This window comes from Psittacula echo (genome assembly GCF_963264785.1).
Source record: "Psittacula echo genome assembly, chromosome: 16".
Classification (NCBI taxonomy): Eukaryota; Metazoa; Chordata; class Aves; order Psittaciformes; family Psittacidae; genus Psittacula; species Psittacula echo.
Window position 1 is genome coordinate 9,450,426 of NC_137752.1, and position 26,155 is coordinate 9,476,580.

A 26,155-nucleotide genomic window follows, 5' to 3' on the forward strand; every position below is an offset into this window, starting at 1 on the left:
TATCTCCTTGTCCAACCTAATCTGACTCTTGCTTTCTACACGTTCTCACCACAACTAGGCATGGCCATACGTGACAGCTTCTCCTCTCTTGTTGCTCTGCTGTAGCTCTTTGCAGAGAAGAGCTTTTGAAGTTATTTATGGCCCAACAGGATGTCACTTTGAAACAAAACCTGGTTTCATTACAACTGCCTATCTGTGAGGATATGGTGTCTATGCACACAACACAAAGTATTTCGGAAGAGATGGAAAAACAGACAGGGCAAAATCATTTCCTCTGCTTCCTCTAGTGTTAGGCCCACATAATTATTGACCCTGCATGAACTGGAGCAGACACAAACTGTCTCCAGTACAAGCATGATAAGCTGCAGCATAGCTTATCCACAAAGTGAGAAAAAATGAGCCTCTGTGATAACAAGTATTTTTTCCAGAAGAGAAAACTATCTAATTATGAAGCCAACTCCTTATCTGAAATCCTATTCACTGCTTGCATCTTAAAATCCTTCTGGATCTAGTCAGAAAATGGCAATAATCACTTCTGATCTACAGACACAGTAGAAAGATGAATGCTAATTCACATTATATTTACTTTCTATCCCTGTTTTCTGTCTACTGAATATTTGGAACTCTTTGAAGGCTACTGGCCATATACTCAGTTTTCAGTTCCTGTAAGCTTGAAATGCTGTAGTAGATATTACTGCTAATGTGCTTCTCTGAGTAGCTCCACTGCTTCTGCTTGGATTAAGAAGCCAGTAGTCAAATAGCTCCTGCCTGTGGCTATAAATAAAACCATACAATTCATGTAGAATCAAATAGAATTCATATTAATGAATCAGTGACTAATGTTGGTCTTAAAAAAACGTAACCAGTCACTGTGTAGATTGTTTAAAAAAGGAAAGCGTATTTTTAGTCATATTCTAATCTTAGGGCATTCCTTAATGAGTAAAGATGTTGTTATCATAACCTTTTAAAGCGCTGCTTCAGTTAATGGCACTTTGCTTCCCAGAACTACTGGTTTAATCAGCTACATAAATGCAATCCTTCAAATTTTGCTTTAGTAAATAATGAAAGCTGACTCTGAACATCATAATTTGATGTTAAAAATACCTACATTTTAGATTGTGGGCATGAAAGAATATTTTCTGATTACAGATGAAAGGGAGTTTCTTGCTAAAATACAGTTTCAACAAAAAATGCAATGCAAAAAAACCTTTCCTCTAAAATCATATTTTCTGTTCATAAACTGGGGGAAGCTCTCTCCAAGTTTCAATTTTCCACTTGGAAAATACAAGGTAGCATTTATTTCGGGGCAGGCATGCACAAAGCAGAATGGTTTATCTCTGGTTTGATAACACAGGTTTTTTTCAGGTGAACTCATCACTAGTGTTTAAATTTGCTTTGCCACTGACCCCAGGAGTTGACCCGCTTGGATGCTTTGGCACCTTCTCTTCTTTATGAGCTCCAAGTCCCAACTGAGCTCTCCTGGGACACGTACTGTGCCGTCCCACCAAGCTGGTGCAATGGTGTGCATCAGAAATGCCACCGAGAGCTGCTGCAAAAACCACTGCTCAGTCTTCTCCAATATTATCCTTAAATTTGGTTCTATATATATCAGAATTTTTTATACTGAAGTTTCTCAGAAAAAAAAAAAAAAACAAACAAAAAAACCAAAACATTTTCTTGCATAATATTTCTCTTAATGTCTATTAGCTAGAAACTCTAGATTTTGAACATGGTCTAAGCCTAATACAATGCTGGCTGTGTATCACACCCTTAAGTTCAGAAACTGAAATGCCTTTCAAAGAGATAACAACTTCTTTGATTGAGAAACTTCACTAAATTACAGAATCCCAGCCTGGTTTGTGCTGGAAGGGACCTTAAAGCTCATTCAGCTCCAACCCCTGCCACGGGCAGGGACCCCTTCCACTAGAGCAGCTTGCTCCAAGCCCCTGTGTCCAACCTGGCCTTGAACACTGCCAGGGATGGGGCAGCCACAGCTTCTCTGGGCACCCTGGGCCAGCGCCTCAGCACCCTCACAGGGAAGAGCTTAGTTATATCCAACCTAAATCTACCCTCTTTCATCTTAGAGCCATGTAACACACATCAAAATGCAACATTTTGATATTTTCTTTAGTATTATCATCCTCAGATTGAATTTTCCACTTCCTCTGCCTGCTCTTTCAGGCAATTTGGAGAACTGCAGATGCAGGACATGCTGAGCACATGTCTCAGCAGGAGAAAGAAGCTGAGATGCCACAGTGGGACACAGCTGAGCACTGCTGAAGGTCCTTCAGGAGCCGCTAAGAGCATGTCACTCATGATACACTGCAAGCCCTTTGGCTGGGGTCTTTGGCCAACGCAGAGCCAGAAGGTTTCCAAGGTGTGCATCATAACACAGCTCGGGAAAGACCTAGCACTTTGCTACCACTTTCATGAGGTGTCCATGGCTACCATCTCCAAAGAGCAGCAGAAATCACTATATGTCACTGCTTAGAGTTTGAAGAAAGCTGAGCCACTAGTTTTTATACAGCTCTGAAGTCATGTGAAGCTATCCAAGCCAAAGCTTCCTGGTGCTATGTTACTGTAGCAGAAGTTTTACTGCTTTCAGCTTCAGTTTTTTCATAACAGAGTAATTTCACTCAACCATAACTCACCATCCTGCATGCTGTTCTCTATGCCTCTAATAAGAACAATTTCCTAATTGTTTTTCATAATAGGACATCACATACTAACCCCAGATGGTTTTATGCATATTCTTATCTTGAGAAAATGCCAGAAATTATCCAATCTAACTCAAACTACATTGCTATCCTTACTCACAAGATCCCTTTTCAAACCTCACGACTTCCTTGATATTGCAGCTATGAATTGTGATCAAATAATTGCATCCTCAGCAGTAAATAACAGGCTCTTTAACAGAGAGAGTTACAAGTAAAAAAAAATATGAAAATTAAAAACCACATAACTATGGCCCAATTTAACAAAAAGCACACCAAGGTGTGGTGGAACCAGATATTCTCCTAATATCTAGTCAAATTACATTTACTTTGTGTTTTGTCTCTGAAGTGTTCAATCCATGCTCTCCAGAAGACATTCTGACAAATTATAGAATCATATTGTGGAATGGTTTTGTTGGAAGGGACCTTAAAGCTCCTCCAGCTCCAACCCCTGCCACGGGCAGGGACACCTTCCACTAGAGCAGCTTGCTCCAAGCCCCTGTGTCCAACCTGGCCTTGAACACTGCCAGGGATGGGGCAGCCACAGCTTCTCTGGGCACCCTGTGCCAGCGCCTCAGCACCCTCACAGGGAAGAGCTTCTGCCTAAGAGCTCATCTCAGTTTCCCCTCTGTCAATTTAAAGCCATACCCCTTGTCCTGTCCCTACAGCTCCTGATGAAGAGTCCCTCTCCAGCATCCTTGTAGCCCCCTTCAGATACTGGAATCTGCTCTGAGGTCTCTTTTGCAGCCTGAACAGCCCCAACTTTCTCAGCCTGTGAAATAAGCTGCAATGGCCCAGACCAGACTCTGTAGGGACCACAACCATTCTGTAATGATCCCATTGTGAACTCCAGACTTTTATGAAAACCTAGGACTAAACACATCAGGGAATGAAGTCACAACCCCCTTTTGTGCATGATGAGGATGGAAATGAAGCAGACAAGCCCAGACAGTGAATATAGAGAAGCAACCGATAGAGATCAAGAACAGTTTGGGTTCTTGGAGGGTGAATGACACATTCATTCTGGTAGAAGATATTGAAGCTTTCTCATTTCCCTCAGTCCGCTATCAGGTTGCCTACAGCTGGGTGGATGCAGCAGAGATGTGCTGTGATGGTCTGGGTGGGAAAGAAAGAGCTGCTCAAAGAAAACCAAGTTTCGTTCTGTCAAGAAAGATAATCTGTGGCCAGTGCTGGTGTTGAGCACTTCTGGAAATAAAAATCCTCAGCTTGTGAAACACTGGGGTTTGCTTTATTTATCAATCTAGAAAATGCCTGAAGAACATGTCAAGTTTCATGTCCAAGCAATGACTGACACCTCTGGACCCCATTAGAAATAATAACCAATAGCAATGCAAAGAAAACCTCAAGTTACTGCACCACTTTGATTTCATCAGCAATTGCAATGTAAGGATTTATATGAAAATTCAACATCCTAGAACTCCTAAATACCCACTACTGGAAAAATAGAACATAATTATTCACTTAGCTGTGTGTCATCCCCTATGTACATATGAATTAGTCACCAATTGCAGTATGTATCTTAGATAAATGTTGGTCTTCTTGAAGAAATAGAGCAGATCTGTATTTAACTACCTCTCCTCAGTGAATTAAACATGCATTTTGTACTGCTTGCACTGCTTGTATCATAGATCTTATAGCTCGAAAGGCTGGAATTAGCACAAGAAAATTACTTCACCTTGATTATTTAAAGAAACTAGCTCTGATATTTTGTCTTTAGTTTCTTAGCAATGCACAATTATTAATATTTTTAATAAGCAAAGGATAGGGCAATAAAACCCAACCCTTTGTATCTCAAAAGATTTCTGAGTGAGCTTTGTTCTTTCAAAACAAATGACCATGGCTTTGCAGATCCTGGTTCTTATTGATATTCAAGGCCCAAAGTATTTTCTGCTGTTTGAGCAAACCAAGGGAGAAAAAGGAACGGGGATATTTTTGCACCTTTTACAAGTTCTTTTCGATCAGCAAAACTGTTCAACTTCCATCTGTGCCCCAAAATCACACCATTTATCTATTCAGTATAATTACAGCAATAGCACTCCCAGTGGGTAGAAACAAAGTGGTATAAAGGCATCCTGAACCTATGCAAATATTCACCCAGGGAATGGGAGTCCAGAGCACCTGCATGGCCCTAAGAGGAGTTGTTCCAGTTTATCTATTTGGATTGAAAATAAACCCCCACATTTCTAACCCTTACATTTATACTGAGTAAACAAGAATTTCAGATGTCTTTACACTGCAGGGAGCTTCTACTGCTGCTCTGTGATGGCTGGTACTTTTATAATTGCACATTGTAATGGGGTACAGTAATTTATTTAATCAAAACAGGAGGTATTGCTGGAGAAATGCTTTTTAGATACCCACAGAGAAGAGAATGCACGCTCAGCTCATCTGTCAAAACCAGCTCTGGTTTGCATAGGAAATTACAAATTACTGCCCAGACGGTGCATAGAAATGTTAAAGAGGAGAAGAATCCTCAGTTACAGCCTTTTGCAGTAAAAATTAATTCCGTTCAGCGACCAGATGTGAGTCATATCAGCAAAAAAAAAGCCTCTATTATACTGTCTCTATTGCTGGTGGGGAGTTAGCAACAGACCTCAATGGCAAATGCCTCCAGATGCAGGCAAATTCTCCTTCCAAGGGGATTTTAGTACCTGTGGCTTGATTTCACCTTCTTAAAAGGCAGCTCTGTCTATGGAAGTTTGGAAAAGGAGCCAGATTCTTCATTCTTACAAGGCAATTGTAATTTCTAACAATTCTTATTGGGCAAACATTGCCTCCAACCAGTTTAGAGCAACTTCTGCTGGAGTGAATTTCAGTGTTGGGGAGGAGGCAGCTCAGCACCTCTCCTCCATCACCACCTTTAACCATCGTCTTCCTCCTGCCAGGGGTAAGGCAAGGTCAGAGGGAACCAAACGGCAATAAACCTCTCTCTGCACCTTTCTGCCTGTGAAGACACTCTGCAGCCAATAAATGCACTGCAAGAAATGAGCCAAAAGCTGCCTTGGTCTACTTTATTCCCCTAAATTTTCACTGTCCCAACCCTGTGACATCTCAGACCTTAGCACAGACAAGTCACACCTACTTTTGTCAGTTGAAAAAGTTCAGTCTTGATCACAAGAAGCAAAGCTCACACATCATAGCAACGTATTTTTAATACAAACATGTCTAAGATCCACCAGTGGATAAGGACCCTCAAAACACCCTGGGAAAAAGGAAGAAGGAAGATGCCAGAAAGCTGGTGGAAAACAACATCTGCTTCACTGTGCCTTTGGTAGCTGCTATGGTGCACGTAAGACAAACCCACACGTTTGAATTGCACTTACTTGTCTCTTCAAAAGCATTAAAGAAGAAAGATAACATCAAACTGTAAAGGTATAACCCAAAGCCAAGACACTGAGATGGGTTGATGAGAAGCTGATGATGAGTTCTGTTGTATTAGTCAGCAGGAGCAATGGTATTTTCTACAAACCTGCATCGATGTCAAAGCACACCCACGATTCACAGCAAAGCCAGCAAGATTTGTTTGTTAGGAAGAGTGAATGGAAGGTCTATCACTGTGTTCGCTCAACCACGGGTACATAGGAGTTTACTGGGTGCCTCATTTTTACCATATCTGTAGCTTTAAGCTCCAGCTCAAGGTCAGAGAGCACAGGCATACCCACTGCTCTCCTAAGTTTCCCAAAGATGCTTACGGAAAGTTTTCCAATTTGGTCTCATTTGGACCCCATTTCCAGAAGTTTCTTTTATAATCCTTCTCAAGCTTGCATTTGAAGAGCACACTCATGGTTGGCCCCCATTCTCCTATTGAACCATAAGTGCAAACACTGGTGGAACATCAAAGCCATCAGCCCAGTACATCATTAACACAGAGGACAAAAATACAAGTGAGAACAAGACGAACCATCAAATGAGGGCTGACAGGAGAAGAGGGAAAATAGTTAAGGAATAAACAAAGGAAAACAGTTAAGGGGATGGGAGAAAAATGAAGGAAAGGAGGAAAAATCACAGCCAATGTTCAAAACACTACGGAGTTGCTCACAATCAAATCACAAGCATTATATGGCAATGTCGTACACCTTCCAGTCCTTCCACTGTATGTTGGTCTGGAGGCTTTCCACAATGATGGGAATGATTTTGGGGAAAAACACGGGGGGAAGTGAAGGCATCAGGAGAAGGGGAAAGAGAGATATAAATATAGAGATAGAAATCCATGTACTGAATATTGTAACAGAGAGCAACTCACGGTGAATTTACGCTGGAGACTGACGAGCTGCGAGATACAGTACCTCGAGTGTGCTTTACAAAACTGCACATGCAAAAACAAAACAAACAAAGAAAACAAAAAGTGAGAAAACAAAAAGAAAAAAGAAATAAAAATAAAGAAGAGCAGAGAAACCATAAAAGACATCGGGAGGAGACTCATACAGGCTGTGTCCTATCGAATGCAGACTGCAGCGTGCATCTTGGTAGGAAACCAGGCAAGCTTCAGAAAGTGTGGAAGCCACAGACACACCACCTTCTAGTTAACAGGGAAACAACCAAAGAACCAAAAACAGAACCAAAAGGGGGAAAAAATTAAAAGGTGAACCAAAAGCCACGCAATGATATTAGGACTTTATGCCTCCATGTGCTGTACTCACACAATCCAAGTCCTCCGTAGAAGTCATCTTTAGGACCTCAGGGTAGAGGTCCTTGTAGAAACAGGTGGTGGTTGCTATTGCAGCTGTGCTGCAAGTCATTATTTCCAAGTGGGAGCAGGATGCTAATTCCCACTCTGGCTCTGTGACATGAGGAAGAAGCCTTAGCACAGAGAAAAGCATGGGCTGGAGGGAGGAACCTGGGGCACATCCAGAGAGCCCAAATCCACTTGAGCCCCAGCAGCTGGAGACAGGCTGCTTCTCCTCAATCTCTGCCCTGGATTTACTCTTCAGAGGCACCTACCTCTCTCCTCTAACAGGCATGGGGACGTGCCTGAGCTCAGACTGTCCAAATGCAGCTCACTGTGCCTGAACCCCATAGGTCTGCTGGGCCTGACATATAGAATAATAGAATGGTTGAAACGAGCCTGTTTCAGTTCACAAGAAATTCTGTAGATTCTCCTCCATCCAGCGTTTGTATAAACACCCTTGTATGTGGGGGGGGTTCTAAATATGGAAATCACTGGATTGCACTGAAAAAGACTTTATTCTTCCTTTGGCAGGGAATCTACCGAAAAACAGGATTTGAAATATCTTGATAGATCTTGGCTTGAGGTGCTAATTTTTGCATTGTTATAAGAAATATTCTTTATAAATCTACATCATCCAGAGAATCCTCTCCAAGGCTGGAAATAGAATCCCTTCACCTTCTGAATATGCCTTTTCCCTTGCAGCACTTTTTCTGCTGCTTGCATGAGGGTTTTAATCTGTTCACGACCAATACTAGCAAACCAGAAGGTTCATCTAAAATCTAACGTTTTCTGGATATAAGTAGGTTTAAATATGCATTTACTTCAAATCCATGAACTATACTGAACAGAAATGTTGGCCCAGGTAAAGGCTATAATACAACAATCCAAAAGTCAAGAAATCTGGAATGAATAGAAGAGAAATTATGAAAGGCATCATAAAAGTTTTACTTGGAGCAAATGATCTGCTGAACAGTCAGGTAAAGTATTTTGTCCAAACTTTACTATTTCTACACTTGTACAGTGCCAAATGAAATGGGAGCAGGACTCAAAGTGGAGCTGGCATATCCTGCTTGTTTGCCAAGAAAATTATTGTTTCCAGGTTGCTCCAGCTGGGGACCCCTTTACTGGCTGGATGCTGAGCCCCCAGGTTATCAGCTAAACCCTGCAGAGAACAAACCCTTGACTGCATAAATGTGTCAAGAGTAAGTAAGAAATTACTTGGGCAAAACAGAGGTGAAACTCGTGATGGAGGAGAATGTATTGGGCTGCCCTAATTTACCTGCAAGTCAGCACCAACACTGTGCAACACCTGTGGAAATTTGGCTTAGAATTGCTGAAAGCAGGATCTCAGCATCTCTTGAAAGGAGGCTTGAATGAACCTTTGTATCTATCCCTGCCTCATTTGGTGCAGCGCAGGATGAAGGCCATGCCTGGGTCTTGCCAAGTATCCTTGTAACCTGGCCAGCCCACATTATGCAAGTCCTGCAGCACTCCAGGTTCACTCCTCTGCGCCCACTGCTGGAGTCTGCTCTTTTGAAACTGCGTTTTTTCAGATTTGACTGGATTTCTGCTGGAGCTGCAGGGTGTAAAGCCACAAAGCACAGCCAGCCTCCTTTCCCAATCAAAATGACACAAGTACTTGAGCTTTGCTCAGTGCTACTTACCATCCATGAGGGACAGAGTACAAGAGTGTCTTTAGGTGTAGCTGAGTCACCGTTACACTGACAGCAAGGGCAAAAAGGTAAACTAACAGAAGGAATCACAGTACCTCACACATCAACACACTTCAGGAGGGGAAAGAAAGGGAAGAAATCACAAGCCAGCAAGAGAAAAAGAGCACCTCTCCTAGTCTACACATCACCCAGCACATGATGTTTTATGGGCTGGGTGTTCAGGCATGCTTCTTGCTGGGTCCTGCTGGCTACCGACAACCCAACAGGGATTTGGAAACAGACCACAGTATACCCAAGACAGAAGGAAAATACGGAACCTCTGAGATGGAAAATGTCCTGGAAAAACAGAGCAACTCCCCCCGCCCCAACCTTTATCCCCAGACCTGTACAAAAGGGACAGACAACTCTGAGAGGTCACTATGAAACGATGTGCCACCTTAGTTGCTCTTGGCACTTTGCTGGTAAGTAGTCCACTTGCTCACATTAACAGGCAGTATCTACCTGTGGGTGTGCAACTGAAACGTAAACTGCTTTGAATAACCACGTGAGGATCCAGCAGAAACCAGTCAGAGCCTGGAGAGAGGAAAAGGTCTTTAGAGGCTGGAAGGTCTTCCTGGGAAGCATGGGTAACTTTGGAAAACAGTAGTGGGCAATCCTAGGGAATGCATTTAAATCTAGTGCCCTCAGTGCGCAAACTGTCTCTGCCACTGTCAACAAAGCTTCTTCCACTACATCTGGGAAGTTCTCCTCCCAACCAGGACTCACACCCTACACCCATACTTAAATATTTCCCCTGGGTCTGGCTATGACTGTAACCCATTACCACATGGAATTAAAAACAAACCCATAAGAAACAAACCAGTTTCACTCAGCATGACTTCAGGAAAATGACCTACAAATGGTTCCTACAAGTTTAGCAGTTGCTAGCTACTGTGATCGTTGTTTTAAGGCTTTTCCCAAGAAAATCTGAAGAGGCCACTGGAAAATACATGGGCTCTGGATGCCACGTGAGTTGCAGCCCGTGTCCTCTCCAGCTGGCCTGCAGGCCTGTGCTGGGCTGGGTGTGTTTATTGCAGCCCCTTTTGTACCTGCCATTGGTGCATCTCTGGCTGGAATAGAAAAGGTGGATGGGAAACCCGAACATGGGGAGTTCAGGCTTTGGGTTAGGCAAGTACAGAAAGACCGTGCTTATACTGGGGTCTTTGTGTGACCATGAAAATGAGCCCAATGGCTCTCCCTTTCACCAGCGCCTTTTCATTGGCATTACAAAGTGGTTTGCACATCCACTGCCTGTGTAATTGGCCCCCTTTTCCCTCCTCCTCCATTCTGGCCACCAAGGAAGCTGCACCAATGGCTTGCTCTAAGGACCCGTCCATCTGCAGTTGCCGAGTTCAGGAGGCTGAGGAGGTTTAAATGCTGTACGGAACAGAGGGTCTTGAAGACAATACTGGGCAAACTGAACGAACCCAGAAACTCACCTCCAGAAACAACAAAGCAGGGAAAATGCTAAACAGAAAACAAAACAAATCACAAAAATAAGAATGAAACAATGGGTTCAAATTAAAATGCAAGAACACACATTAAACAGCTACTCTGGTTTAAACCAAACACTACAACAAGGACAGAAACAACGTCCCAGCCTAGGTTTTAATCCTGAAAAACCACAAAACAAAAAGGCCCAAGGATAGAGTTCATCAGGCAAAAAACCAAACTCCACTCAGACAAATTTGTTCATGTTGAGTCCCTTTGGTGAAGCAGAAGACAAACCAGAGAAATCCTGGGAGATTGATGAAGTGAGAGCTACAAACCAAGTGCAGGTAGAACATTGTAATAAAGCACTTGGACTCAGTTGCAAGATAGATGATATCTCAATGCCACTGTAATAATGAGTATATTATTAAAACAGATCCCCATGACACCATAGAGCTTCACCATCTATCAACCACAAGACAATTTCTGGCTCACGCAGCAGCCTATTGCAGGTGAAGGTTCCTCTTCAGACCCGCCAAGCAGGCTGACATGCTAAATAAGCAACCAGTTTCTTATGCCTAGGAAATGACATTTTGCAACTAATGCAATAACTTGAACATTTCCTGGAGGTCAGTTATGAAGAGAGGCTTGAATGGCAAAGGAGAGCAGAAGAACTGGTGGAGATAAACTGCAGGCACAGGAGCATACAAACCATGGGTGCAAAATGTAGGTGCACAGGAAAAACGCCAGAGGTAGAAGAGCAGATACAACACTACAGAGCATGGAACAGCCTGGAATAAGGCTGAGGGGAAGATACAGACCCTCAAGTCCTTGATATAGGACTGACAAGGGAAAGAAGCAAAACAGCAAGCACAGCACGTCATTGGTGAGAAGGCAGAACGACCGATACGACTTTCCACCAGACTCAGCCCCAGGACGGCTTTATCACCTCTATGGGAGGAGGACAAGCACACCAGGAACATGAACATCATGACTAAGGAAATGCAAGTCATGGTGCCCTCTGCTAACATCCGAGAGACCTGTTTTGATTGATGCAGGTAGAGAAAATATTGATGTTTTCAGAACATCAATCCATGCTGTTGTTGCCTGTTGTTACAGAAATTCATTTTCTTATGTTATGAAAATAAAATCAAGTTGTAAAACTAAAAAATGATTCCTTAGGAGAAAATAAAAATATGAACTGGAAGAGTAGACCCATCTTTGCAGCAGGTCTTTGGTAGCTCAGTCCCAGATTTCCTAGCCCCTGCTCACCACCCACTGTGGGGTACCCAAGTTCTACATATGTTTGCTTTTTGTGACGGTATTTCCATACACCAAAAATCCTGTTCCCAAGTGTGCCAAGCACTTGGATTCATTCTTGGCATGTCCAGCTCTGAATTGCACCAGAGATTTGATCTAACAAGTCTTGCCATCAACACGGCATTTACTCCATCTTCAGGACCACTGTGCAGCTGAAGAGCGTAAGAAATGAAGTAACAGGGTACATTAGGCTGTCAACCATGGGTCCCATCATCAGCCCTACTATTCTGGATCTAAGGAATAGGTTCTGCAAGCCTGAAGGCTGTAGTTGCTAAGACCCTTTGGAGTTCGCTGTGAATGCATTAACGTATTAAGCAAATTGCTTTGGCATGCATTCGTTAAATATCTTTCGGATCATGAGCCAGCAATCCATCCATACACCTATTTCTGCCTCACAAAACACCTGACTTCTCTCTTGCCCTCTCCTCTATGTCATCATCCATTTGGTCATCAACAGATTGACCTTAACACCTTTGTTTTCCAGACTAAAGCCCTGCAAGCTTTGGGAGTAGACTTGGAAGCACCTCATCGGCACTGAGGCAGAGAAAAGGAGAAGTCACACAGTGGCTGTTAGATGATGGTTCCCATAGAGCATGCATGATGCTGTCATGATTAGTAGATATGAAAGCCACCGTCTGCACTTTCAGATGTGCTCATTTGTAAAGCCTAATTACCTGCCTGTACAGGTGTGGAAAGAAGGGGTCTGGGCAGATACAGTTTGAGGCAAAATAAGCAGAAATCCACAATTTTGTACTCACTTTCAATTGTGGTCACAAACCTAGCCCTGGGGTATTGAAAAGCAGGTGAAAGTCTGGTGAAAAATCATGGAATAAGGTTATTTTAAAGCTAACAACGTGGTGTAAAATCTTAGCTTCATTTTCTGCTTTATAAGAAATCTTCACATGCTTTTGATTAATACAGGAAGAAAATAAGCATCATCATCTTGCATTTTAAAATAACATTACCAGGAAATTCATCAAAGAACAAGAGCAAATATCCTCATTTGACTTCTTTTCAAGACTAGACAGGAAATCATTGTAAGAAAAAGATCATATTTAAACCCAACAAAGAGACACAGAATAAATAGAAGCTGATTAAAGCAGTAATGGCAAAATAAAATGGTAAGAGGAATAAAATAGCCAAATGAATAATATTCTTTTCCTTCACGTACAATGAACTGGCTTCATTTGGCCTATTGTCTTTGACAAAGCGAATTAAATGCCCAGTAACAAGGGTCTCAAGAGATTTACCCTGATGAAACAAACAGGGATGTTGCTGCATTTCACATGCTTTGCAACAGAATTGAACAGGAAATGTCTTCTTCTATGCTTGAGCTTCCCCAGCCTTTGGAGGTCTCCCCTGCAAAAGGGATCTGGAAAACTTCAGCAGCTTTCAGTAAAATCTGAGGCACGACCTGATGTTTTTGATGTTTATTGTCCTGATGCTAAAATTCCAGAAGAATTAAATGACCCTTAAGAATAACATAGCTCTTGGTAAATCCATGCAAGGTAGACACATATCAGACTCCAGCCCATAATCCCACATGGGCAGAACTTTGCACTGACCTCAGAAACGTCTGGGCCAAGTATTTCCACCAACATAGAGTTTTTTTCACATCAGTTTAGATCCATATATATGAAAAAGTGATCCCCAAGTCAATTTTTTTTAAGGACTCTGGTATCACAGAGTCCATGCTCATGTCCACTTCCATGCAGAAAAGCCTGAATCTGAAAACGCAAATTGATGTTGCTCGCTACAAACTACTTACTGTTCACATAAGTGATTTTATTCAACCCAGCTGTCTTTCAAAAGAGCACTCAAGCGTATTTTTCAGTCTGATATTTAGGAGGATGCCTTAACGCTTAAATTTTCAAAGCAGAAATCACTGAAAAATAGTTATTATGTGCAACGTACCTCTTGTAATTGCAAACCCAAAGTGAATGGATTTGTTAACACTTCACCTGGTGAAATCTATCCTAGGACAGCTTCAAAAAAATCATCTGAAAACCAAGTTATTTATAGCACGGAAAAAGATGAGGCATTAGAAAGAAAATCAAACTTAAATACTGAATTAAATACACGGTTAAATGGTCAGTTCTGAAGTATTCAGTCCACATAAAGCCCTGTCAGTAACAGATAGAAAAGGGCTCATGGGACACGATGCTCATGTTGAACAGACACACACTGACACTGAAAAATAGAAACCAAACAATAAAGTTCCCAAGTATCAAAGTCATGCTTACGCAGCTATGGAGATGTTGGCTGCAGACATGGGGCTGACTTCTGCCACCTCCTTGGCCTTTTGCAGGGCGAGCTTTTGATTGGTGGCTTCCTCCATCTCCTCCTCATCCTGGTGCAGAAAACCAAGAGAAATCAGAGTGTGCATCATGCAAGGACAGTGACCGGAGCTCTCCAAGGCACAAGTCATATGTGAACATCACCACTATGCTGTGAGAACAGTGGAAAACCGTTAATATAAGTCATAATTCCATAACTTCTTGCAGGGACCCCTGGGTAGGGACTTGGTGTCAGCAACAGTGGGTTGAGATGAGAAATGCAAGGTTTGCTCAAGTGCTCAGTGCATTTTTACCAAGATTACACCTTCCTTGCAAAGTTTACCTCTCTTGGGTCTCCTCTTAACACTGGGGAAGGAGACTGTAGCAGAGCAGGGAGAGACCTGACCACAAGTGTGACATTTCTGGGGTGAAGTGAGCCCCATCACTCTATAGCCTCAGTCCCCATCACTCTTAAGCCTAAGTCCTATTGAAATGCATGAGACAGACTCCTAAATCCTTCATGACTTCTTCCCAGCGTGACTTTTCTGACAGTAAGTGTAATAAACAGCAGACTTGACTGGTCCTGGTCACACCAGCTTTACTCCAATATTTCCACTTATTTCAGTTGAATCACTGAAGATTTACAGGGTGACAACAGAAAGGAGGAGCCATATTCAAGCATAGTCTGTAGACTCAAGCACCGTAACCATCAGAAAGATGGTTGTAGTCATGTTTTCTGCATACACCCTAGATCATGTGGATTTTTAACCTCTGTTGGCACTGCAAGTTCCCTCAGAGTGTAACTGTGATTTATTTCCTCCTACTCGTTGTAATGGCAAGAGAAACACTGTTCAAAGTCAGAATACAGGGTCTCAAGCAGTGAGATGAGGGCAAAAAGGAAAAAAACCAACCTGGTTCATCCTCAGTGGTGGTCTAGGCTAAACTTCCCTTACACTTTCAAGGCAATGCAGTCAGTAAAATCACGGCAGGATAAATACAGATCCTCTGATGGCAATAGCAGCATCACACGTACTCAGGGGATAACCACATGTCACAACGAGAGCAGTCACAGGCTCCACTGTCGAGTTTTATGAAATGCCATAGATCTATCTCTGCTCCTCAGTGGTAATGTTGTGAAAAAGTTATGCTTAAAATAATGAGAGCAGACAGCAAGACATCTAGCTCTGAAACAAGAAACCATCCAGATTTATCTATCCTGAATACCATATGTATAAACAATTCTACCCCATGTAAGGAGCAGGAAAGGTCTTGATTCTGTGTAAGCACTGCTCAGCAGTAACCGAAACATTCCTGTGTGATCAACACTGCAGCACAAATCCAAAACAACACCCCACACCAGCTTCTGTAAAGAAAATTAACTCTACCCCAGCCAAAGCCGGTACAAAGGGTATCTGCAGAACATCAAGCTTTTGAGGAAGAAGACCTGCAATAAGAAGGCTTTTCTGATTTTCTTTTCATTCCACAGGTATGTTGGAGTTGTTTCATCTCTTGAGGACCCTCTAGCAGTGTTAAAATCACATACATTCAAAGGCTTTTGATTTTTCTTTCCCTGAACCTAAAGCACCAGGTGCAGTTTTATCCATCTCTTTAGAATCTGTAGCTTCTACTCCATTCATCCTGGTTCACCAATAATTCTGCTGGATTCCATATCTTGAAGTAGAAGCAGAAAATATCTGCTGTCATTACAAATGCAGCCATCCCTAACTCAGAACAAGCCCACTCTTTAGCAGATGACTGCTTAATAACATTTCTGTAGCTCCTTTCATCCAGAGATTGCAAATCACTACAAAAGTTAATTAACTTTTTGCTTAGTACTTACACTGTCAGGTCTCACTGGGGCACAAGCTCATCTTGCTCTGCTTAAAACACACACGGCTGTGATGGGGTATCACTGAAGCCAGCTCTGAGCTGTGATGGCAATATCCATCCATCCATCCCAGCAACAGCCAACTGTCACCATCATCATACAGGGGCAAGTGCATACAAAGACCCTACCTATAAGGACATCTCTCTTTGATGTTTGCTTTCTGTTTTCTAGAGCTCTAAATCTCCATTTCAATCACAGTTTATTACATGGTAAAACCCACCTTCAGTGCTACCCATAATGATGCGCATAGTTAATACTGACCATTTGTTATCAAGTTCACCCAATGAAAGACACCTCTGCACTGGGGAGGAGAGCTCTTCACATCTTAAGGCTCCTGGGTTTGCTGCTCACTTCAGTCCATTATTTCTGGGGATTTCTCAACTTCATAATGTATTTCTATGTAAAATTCACACATCATTCCCACCCCCCATTGCATGGGTTTATATTGCTTCCCCAGGGATTGCCGGCAGCGCACAGAGATCAGAAAACACACTTAGTACTTTAGGATATTGGGGAAAACAAAGGGTCACTTGCGGTGACTTCACACGCCAGCGTAAGGAGGATGAAGAACTGCTGTGTGTCACTGGAGATGATGTGGGAATGTCAGCAGAAAGAGGATTTTCAAAGCAAACTCTGGGGTGCATTTTTGATTCTACTATGAGTAAGTGAACAGGAAGAAAAACCTGCCAATATATGGAAATAACTACAGGGTACATAGGCATATATATATACTAGCATATATCGCTTATACATATAGGCATATATATATGCCTATAAATACCTATATATCACTTAATTTCTAGTGATCTCTCAGAACTGTCCTGAATCTATCTGGGCTGCCTACATATGGAGATGTGTATATATATATATAAGCCTATATGTATAGGCATATATATAGGCCTGTATATACCTATATATACAGGCCTATATATATAACTATATATGTATACATAATAACTATATATACACATATATACACAACTACATATATATAACATAAAAACTATATATATAGGCTTATATATGTAGGCATATATATATTTATATATCTCCATATATAGGCAGCCCAGACAGATTCAGGACAGTTCTGAGAGATCACTAGAAATTAAGTTGGCAGACTAAATTAAGTCAGTGCTAAGGGAGAGCCAGTACAGAAAGAGCAGGAGAGAGATCTGGGGAGGGAGAGGAGGAGGCTGGAGAGCAGATTCTTTAGATATTGAAAGCAAAGAAGGTGATTCTTTTTTTCCCCAAAATGAGTCATTCCAGTGTCTGTTCCAAACCTCACAAGTACTTTGGATGATGAAGCTTAAGTTAAATGCAGTTACAACTCTGATAACTTCTGTTACAGTTCACAAGGCCCAGCTAAGGCTACTGAGAAATGTTCAAATGCCATGATAAAAGAAGTCCAAATTAGCATGCAGAACTGGAACAGTTTGTTGGAATGTTTCAGTCCTGTCGGTTAGCAGGAAACCTTTCTGTCTTTCTAAAACAGAGGCAGTCGCAAACTGCTTATGGTTTTCCCCACACGATACATGGCACTGATCTCGATTAGTTTTACAACATAAATGTCAAGAAAGTCTCCTGAGATCAACTGGCTCCTGAGTAACTTAATTATATCTCCGGGCCACTTTTGGGTTTGCAGGATCATATTTACTTCGCAATAAATACCTCCCTCTCCAGGTATGCCATCCAATTGAATTTCTTTCATCTTTTCCCTTGTCTTTAGAAAGCCCTAGCGATTTGGGGGGATCAGAAATCAAATTAAAGCCAAAAAACCGAAAGTTTGTTCAAGAAGCCTTATGATTTGGCAATGCTGCGGAATCCATCAATATTTAATTATACTTTATAAACAGCAACAAAGGCAGGTTCCTAACTGTTCCAGTCAGCTCCTGAAATATTCACAAGAAAGCACTTAAAGGATTAAGAAAGAAGTAGGATGAGCTTCATTATCGAAGACCTGCGCAGGGCCCGGTTCTCTCTCTCAGCACATGTAAGGGATGCCCTGAGATCTCCAGAACAGGCTGGGAGGACGCTGCCTCCAGGCTGGAGGTTTCTGGGGGCTTTAGAAAGAACAGGAAGAGCTGAGGAGCAAGCGAAAAACCTCCCAGAGAAAACAGAGAGCGATTAAACACAGCCCTGAGATGCATAATGAAAGAGGAGGGATGCAGAACACGGTCTCAGAGACACAGGAATATTTACCATACACCTGAGAACCACCAGCCTTCTTGTATGGTCTGTGCTGGGTATCAGCTGTCAGGAAACAAGGCTCAGCTAAAGCTGGAAGCTGAAGCCACAGCCCGAAGGGAGAGCTGAAGCCCTGTTTTGTCTCTCAGCTGCAGAAACATGGATTTTAACAGAGAGGGGTTGGCTGCTTTGGTCTCAACAGCTGGAGTGGGGTAGGAAACCCCTAAAACTCTCCGTGTCCCTGAACTGTGGAGTCGCATTGCAAATCCATGAACTACCGCACTTTCCTACAGCTCTAAAAGAGGAAACATCCTTGCCTGCTGCTGCATAAGCACACGGTTAGTGGTCCTCTTATGGAGTATATAAGCTCAAGCTTGTAAAATACAACTGCCAAGGTGGATATGGTGCTACTTTTGCCACTGACTTATGGCAGAGGGATGGAACTAGATGATCTTTAAGACTCCTTCCAACCCAAACCGGTCTGTGATTCTATGATGGCAGCAGCATAGCAATGGAGCGTGCAGGATTTTATGCACTCAGTGAGAACAAGCTAGAAACGTGCACACAAAATTTAATGCTGCCTCGTAAATACAGCTGAGTGTGCCACAAAGAGAAACCAAAAGTGTGTAATAATACAAACTGCAGCACTTGCAATCCTTCCTGCTCCATACTGAGGCTAGAAGGTTTTCTCCATAGGGAATGCCCCAATATAAACCTGCACTTAAAGTTACATCGGTGTCATTTCCATCTCTTGCCAGTACCTGGCTTTCTGCTGGTGCCTCAGATTTCTCCTGCGCCTGGTGAGAGGCAGGAAAATTATACCCTCTTCAGTAAGTATTCACAAGAGCCGCTGCAAGTTGTGTTCCAGAGTTGATTAGAGAATGTTAATGCTTTGATTCATCCCAAAACTCAGCACGGTATGAAGCATCAGTGTGAGACAACCAAAGCAGCAACACAACACCTGCATTTCCCCATGTCTAAGCTTCAGGTCAGCCAAAACCCTTTAATTGCTTCACCTCTGCTCTTGAAAACAGCGAATGCTACCAATGCCTATGCACCTCCATGAAGCAGCGAGGTGAGCAATGCCCACTCCCCACTCTGTGATTAAACAAAGCTGAAAAACACGAAATAGTTCAATGAAACAAGCCTGAAATGGAACAAACCAGAACAAGAATAAACCTCCAGGTCCTCCTCTGCAACACAAACTGGTAAACAGAGACACTACATGAACAGGCTCTAGAGGACATCTCAGGGTGCGTGGAAGGGTTGGCAATGTGGGCTTTAGATCAGCAACTGCGGTCTGAGTTTGAAGAAATAGAAAGCTCATACGTACCTTGGTCAGCTCTTGGGCATTTGCCAGGTTGTCCACAGCAATAGCCAAGAACACGTTCAGGAGCGTATCTTTTGGGGAGCAGCTAAGGAAAACACCTTCACACAGCAGATACAGTAAACTGTTCCCCTGCTGCTGCCACTACCCTTCTTTTCCCACTTACAGTCATCAGTATATTACACATTGGCCCCTCACACCACTGCTTTGTCTTCATCTCTAACCCACCTTCTTCTCCAGGGAGCCAGCTCTGCAGGACAGTGGGTGCTGGACACCCATTTGTCTTTTTCCCACCACATATCCCTGATGAGGATACACACAGGGGCTTCACAACACTAGAGGTGCCACTGGCATGAGACCATGTAGTGGTCCTGGAAGACAGAAGGGACCCTTATTTTCATTCCAGAAAATCCACACCTCTGGTCCTGCCCATAGAGACACACACACACAGGATTTCACCTTCAGTTTTCCCCTCTTATTTCAAAGAGCAACCAGTCGAGCTCCTGGAAATCAGTCATTTTAAAGCCAACATTTGCATAACATATACATACAGCCATTTAAAGGCGTAGGGTACCATGATAAAGTTAAGCTCACATCACTGCTGCATTTCATACTGGTGAGAGGACCCATCATGACTTATCACACTGAAGTCGATATGACAATCGGGCCTCCACGGACATCCTCTATCCTCAGTGCTGCAGCAACCCACAGAGCACAGCTACAGAACAGCCTGTTAGAAGGACACCCAGCCCAGGTTAATGAGTTCTGCTGAGAAACAGGCCGTTAGCCCAGACCAAATTGCATGTAGCCCAGCTAAAGAACCACGGTGCTACTCTAGCTTGGGTCTCTCTGCAGAATACTGCATTATATTACTAAGATATAACATTTGCTTACACTATTTATTCATATTTTACTTTGATTTTTCCATCTAATGATTTCAGCTGTTACTTGTCTCTTCATATATTTTGTTCTTATTCCAGCAATGTGTCTGCAAACCAGCACCAAAACAATTGTGAATCAGATACCTCTGCATGTGAAAGGGGAGCAAGCAAAGCAAAACCAAGTCTAAACCGCTTTCCAAGAAGAAAATGCAGGCTTTGAGCAAGCTGCTCTCATGGAAGGTGTCCCTGCCCATGGCAGGGGGCTGGAACTCGATAAGCCTTAAGGTCCGTTCCAACCCGAATTGGACTGGGATTCTATGATCTTGCTCTTGCACATTACCTGGTGACAGGAGAGTCACTCCGTAGCTATGTAACACTATGATTGCTCCTCTAAATATGAACGTACATGGGAATGAGGTTGATCTCACGAGGATTTCCCCAAAGGCTTCAAGAGCGATGCGCCGCTGCAGTGTTCGTATTGCGCTGTCCTCACCAGAGCCAAATCCCAGTCAGGGACCAGATGCAGGTTCCTGTAAACTGAGCTAAAGGACTGCAGCAGTTTTACACAACTAACCCAGTTATTTCCTACTGGTTTAAAGTGCCCCCTGTTTTGGATGTGAGTTGGAAGCAATGCCCAAAGCAAGGCTGCAGGGAAGGCAGGACAGTGGGATGAGGCTGGTGTGCAGGGGGGAGCCAGGCAATGAGGGGGGGTGAGCTCTCAGGCTTCTGTCAAAGCTGCAGTGCGATACTGGGAAAGCTTGGCCTCGGTGCCCCTCTGCTTTCCATCTCTCAGAAGGATGCCTGGAGGAGGCACCTGAGGTTTCTCAACAAGCAGAAGGGCAAGGCTGATTCGCTGGCTGCAGTTACCTCTGCTGAAGAGGAGCCTGCCCAGCTCCATGTTCCACCTCCATGCTGCAGCTAATCCCCATGCTCCAGCAGCCTTCACAGCAGCAAGCTGGCTGCAGAGCCATTGCCCTGCATTGGCATGGTATCAGGAGACTTCCCAGGACAGCCAGGGACCAAAGCTGGCCCAAACAGCCAGCACAAAGCCTCCTTGTTTCCCTCTCAAGAGCTTTTATCAAACATAATTCATCCAAGACTTCCGAACTAGATAAGTCTGCAGTTCCCATTGAGATGAGTGTCTCCAGAGCCTGAATGCCTATCAAAACTGGAGCCCCTGCTTGTGAAGCTGGAAAGCAGGAGTTGTGTTTAATCTCTTAGGATGCATCTGCATCCTGACTGCCAAACCGTGCAGTGAATGTGACACAGTTTCTCCAGGAAAAGGCCAGGACATCCATCATGTGTTTTCCATGTCATATAAAACGGGAAGGAGGTTTTTATTGTGTGAAGACAAATCCTCTGGGACAGAGGTTTAAAATGTGATGCCCATCAATTGCTCCTTCATCCATTCCAGCAGGACAGCAGGGTGGAAAGACCTCAATCCCAGTGAACCCAGCAGACAAAGGACAAGAAAAAGGGAAAGATGATGCTGAAATTATCACTTTCCTCCTGCACTGAAATCAGAGCTCCATCAAATTTCATTTGCAGAGGTACCCGCTTCCCCATTTCCTTTTAACCAGGAGTTGGGAAGAGGAACCTGTCACTTGTGGGCTTGGGGTGCAGGCAGGAGGCTGAGGTATCGCTGCCCATGGCAGCACTGTTCGGGTTTTTCCCTCTGGGATGCTTCCAAGAAGTTGGAAATGCTTCCAAGTCTCCTGCTCTGGGAATAAATGTCTCAGTAACGGAACTGTTTTCCTACCCTGCCTGCACACACATGCTGAAAATGTCTCCTGTAACATAATTGACCACTGGAAATAGAATTCATTACTTTTTTTTAACAAATCAGGCTGGTTTGATCCATCTCCTAACAGACTTGGGTGGTTTTGCCCCCTAAAAGGCCCCTTGGTCCTTCCTGCAGAGCCTGGGGATTCCCAAACATCCCCCAAACTCCAGCCTCTGATCCAGGCTGAATAACCTGGGTAGACCCATGGACCTCGCTGCCCAGCTGAGCCCTGTAGAGCTCTCCTGCATGGCAGCTAAGGGCAAGGACAGCATGAGAAAGGCATTTGTTGCTTTCCATTTCAGGCTCCTTGGTAGGTTTTTGTAGTTTGGGTTTCTTTCCTCAACAGATGCATCCATTTATCAATTAAGTGGAACAGTAAATACAAGCACAGTGTCATTTCCTAGAAAATCAGCCAAATCCTGCTGTTACTCTCATCATACTACTTCCATTAAACCACTTCAGACAGAGAGGTCTGGCTCCACACAGACTCTCTGACACTGGAAACATAACGTGAGAGTCTTTTGACTTAGAAAAACAAAGTTTCTGCATCTTTTCCTTGCATTAGTCCCTTGAAAGTGTAAATGGATTCCAAGAAACAACTGCGAAACAGGGGAAGCTGGCATCCACACACCTTTATTCTGCATGAAGAGCAATCATAATGCCCTGAGCAGTTCTGAGAAAGGAAAGGAGTGCCTGGTGTTTAAAAGAGCAGGTTTTGCAAGCAAAACCAACATCACCAATGCCAATTATCCAGCAAGATTTGATGCAGTTTGCCTAAACCCTTAAAAACGGACTCACCAATGCTCAAAAACTGAAAACAAAACTCTTCCATACAGAGGAGCCAAAGTGCCTTTTGCCGATCAGCATCCAGAAGGGCTTAAACTGATTTAAACGGTAGTGATATAAGAGAATAAAACCTAAAAGTCCCACCTAATGAATTCAGCTGCAGCGGATGCTGTGTGGGGAGGGCTGGTGGCAAATTCACAGGTGAGAAATGAAAAGTTGCATTAAAAAAGGACATTATTAAAGCTTCTTGGAGGAAGTTCTGTAAAGGCAGAACGGGAAGATCTTTGTGAAGCCCCAAGTTAGAGCACAAAAAACACTTCACATTGATCTATAATTAAGCAGCTTGGACTGACCTCTCTATGCTGTCCACTGGGCTGTGGGACGCTCCTTGGGAAGGTGATCCCGAGGCTCAGACCTGTACCTCTCCCTGTACCCCCGCCTGTCCTTAACAAGGCTGCAGCACTGCGGCACCATTGACATTAATGAGTATTTCCCTTCCTGCAAAAATGCAGGACTGCTCTTTTCTGGCAAACTAAACTTGATTTTCAGATGCTCCTGGTTATGTTTTGACAGTTAATGACAACTTAAGTCCCTGGCGAGTCACACGGTTCAGCTTTCCCTCAGAGATAAATGACTGCCTGCTGCTTGCTCTCAGCATCAAAACTGTCACTAGTGAAAAGCAGGGGTAGCACTGACCTCACTGAAACACTGTTTGAAATATCAGCATGAGCATAAACAGACCATGAAAAGATTTAACCCCTCATCCTCCACCACACACCCCAGCCTCAGTTCTCTCCTCCTGCCCATGGTGCCTAAAGGCAAAATGATCTGCATGGGACGCAGAAAAGCCTGTTCAAACCCTCTGTGAAAGCAGCTGGTGTTCAGTTCTGGGCCCCTCACTACAAGAGAGACATTGAGGTGCTGGAGCGGGGCCAGAGAAGGGCACTGGAGCTGGTGCAGGGCCTGGAGCACAGTGTGATGGGGAACGGCTGAGGGACCTGGGGGGTTCAGTCTGGAGAAGAGAAGGCTCAGGGGGGACCTGATCGCTCCCTACAAGTGCCTGAGAGGAGGATGGAGCCAGGAGGGGCTGGGCTCTGCTCCCAAGGAACAAGGGATGGTACAAGAGGAACCGGCCTCAAGCTGCACCAGGGCAGGTTTAGATGGAGCTGAGGGACAATTCCTGCCCCAAAGGGTGCTCAGGCACTGGAACAGGCTGCCCAGGGCAGGGCTGCAGGCACCGTCCCTGCAGGTGTTCACACCCCGTGGAGACGAGGCCTCAGTGCCATGGGTCAGTGGTGGCCTTGGCAGTGCTGGGGTAAGGGTGGGACTGGATGAGCTTAAAGGGCTTCTCCAATCTGGTTGGTTCTGTGGCTCTATTCTATGCTCTCAGACTAAGTTTCTATAGAGACAATCTGGGCCAGGTTTCCAATTCTCAAACAGGGATGTAAATCTCCATAGAAATTAATAGATATGCTTCCGGTTTATAACTCTGATCACTAGAAGCTGGTGAAAGCCTTTTTCCAGGACATTATAAAAGGCTGAGTGTTGTGTACTGTCAGCCAGCTTTCCCCTCTTTCTGTGTTTGTATAAAGTCACCTGCAGCAAACTTATCACCGTCAGCAGGACTCAGACAGTTAAAGCATAGTACCTGACACATCCTCCTTGCTCAGCACACAGGAGCTGAGGTAAAGATATGCCACCAGCATGTGACTGCGGGCAAGGGGGATGAGAGGAACACTGGAGATGGTCCCAGGCAAGCAAGGAAATCAACCAAGGAAAGTCACCCCCTGGATTATCTGAGCAGCAGGACAGCAGAATCATAGAATCCCAGCCTGGTTTGTGTTGGAAGGGACCTTAAAGCTCCTCCAGCTCCAACCCCTGCCACAGGCAGGGACCCCTTCCACTGGAGCAGCTTGCTCCAAGCCCCTGTGTCCAACCTGGCCTTGAACACTGCCAGGGATGGGGCAGCCACAGCTTCTCTGGGCACCCTGGGCCAGCGCCTCAGCACCCTCACAGGGAAGAGCTTCTGCCTAAGAGCTCATCTCAGTCTCCCCTCTGGCAGGTTAAAGCCATTCCCCTTGGCCTGTCCCTACAGGCCCTTGTCCCAAGCCCCTCTCCAGGTTTCCTGCAGCCCCTTTAAGTATTGGAAAAGGAAGGGAAAGCAAGACATCTGCCAGGAAGGTATCTAGGGAGAACATGGGTAAGGTTTCGAATCCCCACTCTGCCAGGGCAAGCAGAGGCAAATACCAAATTCATGGCAGTGGCAATAGGTGAACCAGGTCCTTACTCCCTCTTCTTGAGCATCCCCTGCTCTTTCCCTTTTTAATGAAAACTAAAGGACAAGCATGATCACCCTTCTGAATTACAGCTGCAAGTAGGGAATTCTATCCTGTTCCTCAAATAGGCTGGATCTTAGCTGCTCTGAGGTAGAAGTGTCTCTCTGAGCTCGCCTGTCATGCCTGATTATAGCTTAATCTCATTTTCAAATGCCAAGCCCTGAGGATTTAGAGATCTCCCTCCCTCCCAGCTCTCCATTGACCCACTTTTCCAAAGCCCTGTGTTTCTGAAGGGGGCATGAGGCGGATGTCTGAGTAGAGCTGTGGAGCCAGCCCCAGCATCACGTCTGCTCCGGCTCTGACAGCGCACGTTAATGGGATAAATCCCTCAGAGACACGCTTGTGTGACAGGCACAGCTCTCACTCTGTCTGCTTCGCTGTTCCCTGCCTCCGTTCTCGTACTAATAGAGACATTTCAGGCAAAAGAAAGGGCTGGAGCTCTGCCATGCACTCCATGGGCACTGATGTCTCATCTCATCTTGTCCACCCACTGAAGGGGTCGATAACAACTCTCCATCTTTAGCATGAGTAGTGCCCCCCATGTACACTTCCCTTCCTCCTAGGTGCTCAGCCAATGCCACCACCCAAACAGGGCTCCTAAGAAAAGATGAACGCTGGGATTGCCACTAACAAGGTTCACACTGCTGGGAATCCCTCCACAGAGCGGCATTGATTAGCGTTCTTATCCCTATTTCACAGAACAAACCAGCCAGGCTGCCTCATATACACAACAGGTTTTAAGGTTGCGTTTTTAAGGATGCTCTGGTTCCACACAGCTTGCATCTGCAGCCAGCAAACATCTCACACCAACACTTCTGTACTATTTA

At 44.2% G+C, this 26,155-nt stretch overlaps 1 protein-coding gene across 1 annotated transcript in view; it reads right to left on the bottom strand.

Annotated features, from left to right (window-relative positions):
* The window catches only part of LOC308227697 (voltage-dependent N-type calcium channel subunit alpha-1B-like), a gene marked incomplete at both ends in the record, with an annotated part of 292,188 nt that overhangs the window by 78,232 nt on the left and 187,801 nt on the right, over positions 1 to 26,155 (bottom strand). Inside the window, 2 exons of the mRNA XM_080630487.1 lie at positions 14,111 to 14,217; positions 19,549 to 19,616. Of these exons, the coding sequence (XP_080486613.1) occupies positions 14,111 to 14,217; positions 19,549 to 19,616 (175 nt within the window). The remainder of the gene's footprint in view (positions 1 to 14,110; positions 14,218 to 19,548; positions 19,617 to 26,155) is intronic.